General features: G+C 54.4%; 1 protein-coding gene across 2 annotated transcripts in view; it reads left to right on the top strand.

The window, feature by feature from the left end:
* Positions 1-9,065, top strand: part of Nol4l (nucleolar protein 4 like) — a 127,472-nt gene that overhangs the window by 91,333 nt on the left and 27,074 nt on the right. Inside the window, exons 1-2 of one of the 2 annotated variants that reach the window (XM_008834827.3) lie at positions 7-196; positions 8,134-8,275. In XM_008834827.3, the coding sequence (XP_008833049.1) occupies positions 8,167-8,275 (109 nt within the window). In that variant the 5' untranslated portion in view covers positions 7-196; positions 8,134-8,166. Of the gene's footprint in view, positions 1-6; positions 197-8,133; positions 8,276-9,065 lie in introns of those variants that run through there. The other variant, XM_008834826.3, reaches the window with a different exon arrangement.

Below are 9,065 nucleotides of genomic sequence, written 5' to 3'. Positions count from 1 at the left end.
GCCTGGGCCCTCCCCCTGGCCACCCCCGCCCCCGGGCCGGGCAGTGACGCGCCGCGGCGGTGCCAGCCCCTCTCCCCCGGCGGCAGCAGCAGCGGCGGCAGCAGCAGCAGCAGCTGGAGCTGTGGGGCTGTCACCGCCAACCGCCCCGCTCACTCCCGGAGCCAGACAGCCGGTCTCCGCCTCGCCGCCCGCCCAGGTACGGAGTCCCGCGGGACCCAGCGATCCGGCGGGTTCTGGGCCTGGCCGCCGTCCCCTCCTCCTGCCGCTGCTGCCGGCCGTTGAGCTGCGGTTAGGGGGCCCGGGGATTTCGAGGAGGGGGACTCACCGGGACCTTCCGGCGCCGAGCTGAGCAGGAGGGCGCGGGCGAGCGGCTAGCCCTGGGTGGAGTGGGCTGGGCGGGGGGCGGGCGAATGTGCCGGGAGTGGGGAGGGGTGGAGGCTGCGCTCCCGGGCCTGCGGGGCGCCGGAGAGGTGTGCCTAGCTTCAAGTGCCCGGGGTTGCCGTGTGCACCCTACTCCCGGGCGGTGCGCGCCGCGGGTCTGGGGGGCGATGATTGTGTGCGCCTCGCGGTGGTATTGTGCCGCGGCCACGCCGTGTGCAGCGGGCTGGGCACCGAGTCCCGGGGAGGAAGATGTTCGCAGGCGGCGGGGTGGGGGCCGGACTCCGGCTGCGGCTGCCTCCGGGAGAAAGGAAGTGGACTGTGTTTGGGGATGTGAGGATGGGAAGCTTTGAGTGGCAAGGAGGGGCGCCTCGGTATGGCGCGAGGAGTTGAGACACGGTTTGCATAGTTGAGCCCACTTTGGCAGGCCCCTGCCCCTCCACCAGGGGACCGAGTGCCCCTCTCTGTGGCGGTGGTGAAGGGGCAACCGGGTGGGGGGCGGCTGAAGGACGCGTGCAAGGGATAAGGTGAATTTACACCTCCGCCTGCCCCGCTACTCCTCATCCTCCACTTAGTGCTCCTGGGCGGGATACTTTGGCAGGGGGTTAGGGGGCAGTCAGTCCGCCTTCCTATTCCAGCCGCTTGTGTTCAGAAGTGACCCTACTCCCACTCCGAGCTGCGCTTGCTGGAGTCTGGCCACCTCTACCGGGCCTTTCTTCCTTGGGGAAGTTCTCATTAAGCCTCACTAATTAGCATTATTCCTAGCGAAAGGTTAAGGTTAGACCGTCCTTTTCCTTACCAAGAGCATCCCCCAAGTCCCTTCTCCCTCAGAGCACAAAAGCACAGAAAGTGTGAAGAGGTTTAGATCAATGGAGAAGCCACAAACCCATTAATTCAAATGGAACCCTTTCCCCCTCTAAAACATTGATTTTTCTTTCTGTCTGCTCTGAGGGGAGATGAATAACCTCCTGATTTCACCTGAAATGGTGTTTGGCCTCTGATTTCCCCCTCTTTCTGAGGATTGTGGCTTGAAATAGATTCTCCCTTGAGATAAAGCCCTACTTATCCCAGAATCAGTTGGAAGCCCCCTCCCCCACTACACACAGTAGTGTGGGCTGGGGAGAGTGTTGATATTCTCCTTACCCTTCTGGGCAGAGCATCTGTGGTGGAACCAGGTTCCTTGACCCCTGAAACATGCCAGCCTCAGAGCTGTGGGTTGCTGTGGGGAAAAAGCCCATTGATGGCCCAGGCCTTATTGGGTAGCTTAACCCCAAGCAGTGAATTACCCCTTCATTGGAAAGCCATTTGTGCCTAAATGTGTCTTTGGAGGCAAACTGGGCTGTGCTGTCTTATCAGAGTCTCAAGGCAGCATCTCCTGCTGTCTGCCCCATTCTGCACCTTCCCACATCCCTACTGAGAAGGCTGACTTTGAGGAACTTCTCTCCCGGGGCCCACCCTGGGGCAATAGGGATCCATCTCGTTCACTCCAGAGTTGCTCAAGAACTTTTTTGTCTAATCTGGGTCCTTTTCTTGGAAGGACAGTCCTGGAGAGAATTAGCTCAGAGTGGTTCTCCTCTGGCCACTGTTTTGGCTGGAAGAAACCTGTTTGCTGAAGCCCAGACCCTATTGATGACAAGAGCTGAGGGTATCAGTGAGGTCTTGTGGTGAGGAATGCTGGGAAAACAGTCAGTTGCCTTTGCTTAGGAACAAAAGCCCATACACTAGTGGGAAGGTGTGGGAAATGCTCACTCCAGCATCCAGGCATCCATTACAGCAAGGACAGCAGAGTTTGCACATGGGTTTGTGAACACGGTTTTGACAGTGTGAGAGAGTATGTACATGTGTGAGTGTGTGGGAGAGGGAGAGAAAGAATACCCAAAGTGTGGTAGATGATTGACTGGATGGAAACCCTCCTGCTTCCTTTTTCCCAGAAGAGTCTGCTTGTATGGCTAGTAAGCAGAGGAGGTCTGTCAGGAGGAAGGAGTGGAATTGTGTGGGGTGTGTCCCAGGAAGACTGGCCTGCTCCTCTGGTGGCCAGGTGGGCATGGGGTGCTACAGGAAACAGCAACTGTAGGACCCCCAAGTGCTCAGGAGCTGACTTAGACCACCCTCCTATTTTATCCATGCAGCCCTGCCACAACAGGGACAAAAACCTGTGCTTGCTCCTGGTCCTGGGGGGGGGGGCGGTTCAGCTTCCATTAATAAGTGGCTGATGAGCTGAAGTAGTTAAGTTGGGCTCAGATGTGGTTCTGAGTATGTCCTTGGCATACTCAGAACAGTGCCCATAATGCTCACCCTCAGGAGATCAGGGGCTGGAGCATTCCCCAATCTGGCAGGGCGCAGAGGTGACCCACAGGGAGGTGCCCAACACTTGATGTGTGCTGCCTATGGTGGTGTTCTTTCTGGCTGCCCAACAAACCTGGGGGCTATGAAGAGCAGGGTCTGTTTCCTGCCTGGCCCTGGAGCATCCTTAGACATCCCCTGCCCTGGTTTGAAACCCACACCCAGGGCTCTGGATCAGGCCTTATGGCTTCCACTTGCACTGAATTCTCAGCAAATCCGTCTCCTTTTCTTTCTCAGGCAAGTGGTAGAGATAGAGTTACAGCTCTGAGGAAAGGCCTGGAAAATCTATGGGAGGCACGCCCCAGAATTCCAAGTCCTGGAGGATGCAAAAGGCTGACTTCAGAGGCACCAGGAACCCAGTTCCAGAGAAGTTGACCCCAGTTGTAAAATAATCAGGTTACTGATAGCACCTGCCCACAGTTACAGCCATGGATACAGGCTTGCTTCCACCTTCCCTCCTTGTCTCCTGCATTCCCCTCCTCCAGGCTGTGCAGTGGTTGGTGCCATTTGCCTGCAGAGGAGGAAGGGCCTCAGAGCTGGGTGGGGAGAAACCAAACCTGCCCCTGAATTTTGGACCGAAGATAAGAGGCTTGCAGGTTTGGTCAGCTCCTCTTTCTCTGCGCAGAGTGAGGGCTCCTAGCTTAGGGTGTGTCCTAGAGGCTGACTGGGTGCTATCTGCCTGCCCAGCCAACCCAAGAGTTCCTTTTTCCGAAGGGTAGTTGGCCCTACTGCCCTGTGACCTATGACAGCATAGGTCCTGTGGTGCCTAGTCTGATGAACTTTTATTACTCAGTGGGCAAGGCCATAGGCTTTAGGATGTAAGGGACAAAGGCTAGAGGGACCTAGGTACAGCAGCCTGGCCAGGTATATAGAAACCCTCTCAGGTGAAGGTTTCCAGAGCCATAGACTGCAACACTGTTTTATTTTCTAATGAACGTCCCACTGAACTTACTTAACAGAGATAGAGAAATGAGTACTCCAAATTCCCTCCAGATCTGAGAAGGGAACAAGAAGTGACCTACTTTTGACCTCTTGGGGGAGCAGGGGACCAGGGGACAGTCTTGGGCCTCTGCACAGGCCTGAGACCTCACCACTCCCAGACCTGCACTCACTGCCTCCCACCCCTTAGGTCCCTCTGGACTTGGGTGATCCGGTTGAACTGTGTGCTCTGGTAATTGCTTGTGTAATTAGCCTGCCTTGCCAGCCTCTGTTCAGGGGCAAATGGGTGAGTGGAGTTCAAGTCTGCCCCTCCATAGCCGCTGGCCTTGCCCCCTGGACAGCAAACCTCTGCCATAGCAGGGTTTGCAGAGGGCTCTGTAGAAGGCTTCTCTGCAGGTCAGCTCCACAAGTGTGATTGTTGAAGGTAGTTTTGTCTCAGTCTGGCCACAGCCACAGCTTATTTGATTTGTTAGTGTTCTGAAAAGTTAGGTTTAATAGACTTGATTTATCACTTTAAAAAATTGCTGCAGCAGTGTGGATGGCAAAACTCTTAGAACCAGTTCTCAACAAGTTAGGGTTCGGGTGACAGAACCCTGGGGGCTATGGAAAAGTCCCTGAGGGGAGCCACTGGTGTTCAGGAACTGTTCAGGGGTCCCACAGCCCCTTCCCATACCTGTAAGCAGGTAGAAGTTTTAAAAGCTGGTTTGTATCCCTGGACAAAGTCTGAAGGAAGGACCCCCAGCATTTAGTCATTTAAATCCCTATAGCAACCCCAGCAAAAAGTAGATGGCTCAGTGATGTGCATCAACTCTGAGGAGAGTGAGGGGTGTAGGGGACTGCCTTTAAGTATAGATATGTCCTCACTGCCCATGGTTCCCTTTGGGTATCATCTTGATGCACTTTGTCAGGTACTTTTGATGTAGGGCAGAAGTGTAGTATAGTGGTTATGGGTACAGACTGTCTGGATTCAGACCTCAGCTCTGCCCCTGGCTCTGTTGCCCTGGGCAGTTGGAGCAAGCCTTTGAAAGGTAATGTGACCAGACCTAGAAAGAGGCCTGCCCTGGTCACCTGCCTTATGGGGCCATTATGAGAAAATCTCATGGAACACTTGCCCAGGAGCCCCAGAGCCCTGTACATGTAGGCATTGGATGCTTTTCCTTACCAGGTGATGTCAATGTCAATATGAAATACAGCCCATCTGTTGGGCAGGGTGGGGGTAGAGTCCATTTTCCCGAACAGTTTGGCTTTCTAAGTCAGAGCAACCCTAAATAGGCTCTGTGTGTGTGTCGGCTAGCAGCTGTAGCCAGGGGAAATATGTAGCCACTGGCCCATCAGCTAGGGTCCCGGTTTTCATATGGCCCCTGTTCAAGAACTGCGCAGTGGGACCAGAGCCCTTAATTGTCAAATTAATGCAGCATCCTCATTAAACACCAACATCCTGCCAGGCAGTTTAGTCAGTTCAACAAGTCTTGCTGGCCTCTGGGGAATTCAGAGAACAGGCCAGCCTGGTCCTCACTCTTGGAAGGACCCAGAGCTTTCTGGGATCAGATAGGATAAAGACACACAGTAGCTTTATGCTGGGCTAATGGTACAGACAGGCAGGTTGTTTAAGGTTGCTTAAGAGGAGGAATTGGGGGCTGGACAGATGGTCCAGCAGTTAAGAGCACTGACTGTTCTTGCAGAGGACCCGGGTTCCATTCCCAGCACCCACATGGCAGCTACTAACCGTCCTTAATTCCAGTTCCAGGGGAATCCAAAGCCCTCCTCTGACCTCCGCGGCACGGCACGACACGGGCACAGTCACATGCATGCAGGCAATAGACTCATACACATAAAATGAAAATAATAAATAAAAATACATTTTTTTAAAAAAGAGGAGGAATTGTGGGAAATGGACAGGAGTTGATGGAATGCCTGTCTTATCATAGGATTATGGGCCACAGCAACAGCAGGGACATTCTAGGGGAGGGACTGATGGGTAGAGTTTGCAATGACACAGACCTAGTTCTACCCCTTGGTGTGTGGGTCTCTGTGTTTTCATCTGTTGGTTGGGCTGAGAGCTGTGGGCTAAGCAAGAGAAGCCCTTGGTTTCTGGGCCGCTTTGCTTTCAGCTTATTACTGGTTTGGATTTGGCTGAGTGGAGGTGTGTGGGAGCCTTCCATAAGGCTCTTGCCACCCTGACTTGTGCCTGCTCTCTGGCCAGCCCCTCTGTAGTGAAATGCTCCTTCAGCTTTTGTCTGACTGAGCTCAAGAGGGCAGGCCCAACCCTGCTCAGGTTTCCATGCACCTTAAGAGAGACCATGGACACCCATGTGGCTCTGCTGCCCCACAGGCTCACCTACCCAGCCACAACAAGACAACAGCATGTGCCTAGCAGGATGTGCTTGTGTCTATGTGTGTGGCGATGCCTATGTGGAGCCACACAATCCCCTTCTCCACAGCCTTTGCTCAGTGTTCCCTTGACCAGTGGGATCTTCCTTGAATGCCCTGGCAAACAGCCCTTGCAAGTCATTCTTCCCTCTTCCTTGGCTTAATTTTACCCCACAGGCACTGTTACCATCAGCACCAAGCTGCTTTCTGCTTATTGTCCATCTCCTCTGTGGATAGGGAGTGCCAGGAAGGCCAGGACAGGGTCTGCTTTACAGCTGGAGTTCAGCACGTAGAAGACACTGGGCCCATACCTGGTATTCAGAGAATCCTTGCAAAATGAATGAATGAATGAAGGCTGAGAAGGTGATTGTAGTGCTTAGGAGGCTGAGGCAGGAGTATCCTAAGTTTGAGGCCAGCCTGAGCTACATAGGGAGATCCTGTCTCAAAAGACAAAAAAACAAACAGGAAACCAGGTCATTTAATTCATGTGTTTCAGCAGCACCCAAGATTGTTTTTCTGCTTCTTTTGTTTGGTCAAAGAACTCAATGAGGAAGCCCTGTTTCTGCCTCCCAGAGCCCACTCATAGGGCCCGCTGGGAAAGAGCCACTACCCAGTGTACTTGCTCTGTGCCTCCAAGGGACCCTCCCTGTAGTACCCTTTGTGCAGGAAGAGCCTTTTGAGCATGCATGTCCCTGCAGATGTGAGCTAGCATGTTGTTAGGAAGGCAGATTGTGGGAAGATGTGGAACAGGCAGCCCAGGGAACCCGTGTACATGGCCAGTGCCTGTATGGGGAGAGCACAGTGGGCGCTGTCCCTAGGGTTCCAAGGGGCCCAGCACAACTGTCCTCTGGACTCAGCACAGAGGGTCCACACTGCTGCACAGAAGCTGTGAATTCCAGGAAACTGCCTGCCAGCAGGCATGGTTGGGGGAGGGAAGGAGGGAGAGGAGGGAGGCTCAGCTCGTTAGTTCCCTAGTACTTGGAGCAGATGTGTCTGCCCCAGGGACAGCAGCCGAAGAAAGTTCAAACCAAAGTGTGTTTGCTCACCATAAAAGAGATGTCTGTGATGGGGCCCTGTAGGGGAGGCTAAGAGGGTGCTCTGCCATGGGCCCACAGACCCTATTGTATCGCAGTAGGGGTGGGGGCATAAGGTCAGAACTCCCAATGTGATACTTCTGGGCTATCTTTCCTGTGTGTTACAACCTGAGCCCCAACACAGTTGCTTGCTGCTCCTGAAAAAGGCTGGATCAGAAGGAGATGGGGTCCTTTCCTGCTAGAAGGCTGGATTAAAGGGGCCCCACCCCCGGGGTTCCCAGATAACTGGCTAGGGGCACACCGAAACCTACGGTCGGGGGAGAGTTGCATACATGGTCCTCTCCAGCAGACTGGCCAGCTGTTATGGAGACCTTGGCACCCCTGCCCTCCCGCCCTTGAGCCAAACCCCTCTTGCTCTGATCAGACCGCTGGTCTGCCCCACCCCCTTCCTTCTCCACTCTTCTGGGGTTGGCTTGCCCAGCTCTGGAAGCTGCCCAAGAGCATATCTTTGAAGCACAGCAAAGGTTAGGAAAGAGGAAGACAGAAATGTCCTCTGGGCTGGGGGAGTGGGAGAAAGGAATTCCATGCATGCTCCATGGGAGTTGGCGGCCATCCTGGTGGGGACTGCTGCCTTGGCCTCCTTAGTGCCCAGCATGTCCCAGTGCCCAGTGTGTCCAGCTACCCAGTGTTGGCACTTGAGCTCTCTTCCCTGGGCTTTGGGTGGGGAGTGGTAGCTCTTGTTTACAGTGCTCATTTCAACCTTGGCTCACAAGGGTAAGAGCCAGGGCCTGCTATCCGCCCCACAGGATGTGAGACCTCTTAATTGTCTTCAATTACAGACAGCATGGGCCTTCAGCTCTGGCTTCCGCCAGGAACCAGAACCCAAGCTGCTTCCAGGGGGAAAGGGGAATGCCACCCAGCCCTCAACTCAGCCCGCACTGCAAGGTTTTAGAGGGTTCCTGTCCCCTCCACCCTGCACAGGACCCATCTTAGTTTGTCCAAGAGCGACCCCAGGCCCAGTTTGTGTGCTGGCCTCTGTTGAATTCCTGCCTTCTTTGTCTCTGCTCAGGATGAGACTTCTGTGAGCAGTGAAGATTTTGATATGAATGACTCCACATGGATGTCAGCTGACCCCCACCTGGCCTCCAGCCTGAGCCCCAGCCAGGAGGAGAGGATGCGGAGCCCACAGAACCTCCATAGCCAAGAGGATGGTGAGTGGCAGACAGCAGAGGGCCTTTGTTGTCCTCTGAGCAGCCTACATGTGCTCTGGGTGGTGGGGCCCAGGTGAAACCTGGGGGCACCCCCCCCCCTTGGACTTAGAGGCCAGTGTTGTTAGCATTTCCATAGGCCTTACTGTCCCAGCCCCTGCTTCCAGAAACAGCAAGTTGCTCTCACAGACACAGCAGCCCAGACTGGGCCGAGGGGGTATCATGCCTGCCTATTGGCTTCCTTCTGTGTTCATGGACTTGTGGGGTAAAGGTCTCAGAGTTACAATGATTTGGGTCTGGCAGGTGAAGGATGTGTGTGACCCACTCTGAGTGGCCCCATTCCCAGCAGTGAAAACTAGAGCTGTATTCATTTCTGTGGCCTGAGTGAGACTGACTTTTTGGACAGGGTTACCTGGTGAGTGACTAGGCAATTGGTAGCTGATCAGGATGGGCTGGGCTGCCTCCTCCGGATTTTTTCTTGAGGTTGGAAAGTCAGAATGAGAAGTTAGATGCCAGAGGTCTACTCCACAGCTTCCATGTAGGGCCTAGGAGACTCTGTATTACCTTGACTTAGCCAGTGGATGTGGGATGACACTTGTAGTTAGAGCTCCTGGTGGGGCTCCTCTTTCTGGGAAGGAGGTGACTAGAGAGGTAAGGGATGAGCCAGAAACTGGGCCTCAGAGAACTGGGGTGTAGGAGCTGGCAATTAGGAGAGGTCAAAGGTCAGGACTTGGAATGTGGGAGGGAGGTACAGGGTTGAAAAGGGGTGTAATGTTAACTCTGCAAAACGGGT

The sequence above is a fragment of the Nannospalax galili genome, unplaced genomic scaffold (genome assembly GCF_000622305.1).
Source record: "Nannospalax galili isolate Female #2095 unplaced genomic scaffold, S.galili_v1.0 scaffold1357, whole genome shotgun sequence".
Taxonomy (NCBI): domain Eukaryota; kingdom Metazoa; phylum Chordata; class Mammalia; order Rodentia; family Spalacidae; genus Nannospalax; species Nannospalax galili.
Note: the sequence above shows the minus strand (reverse complement) of the source record. Positions and strands in the feature narration are given on the sequence as shown.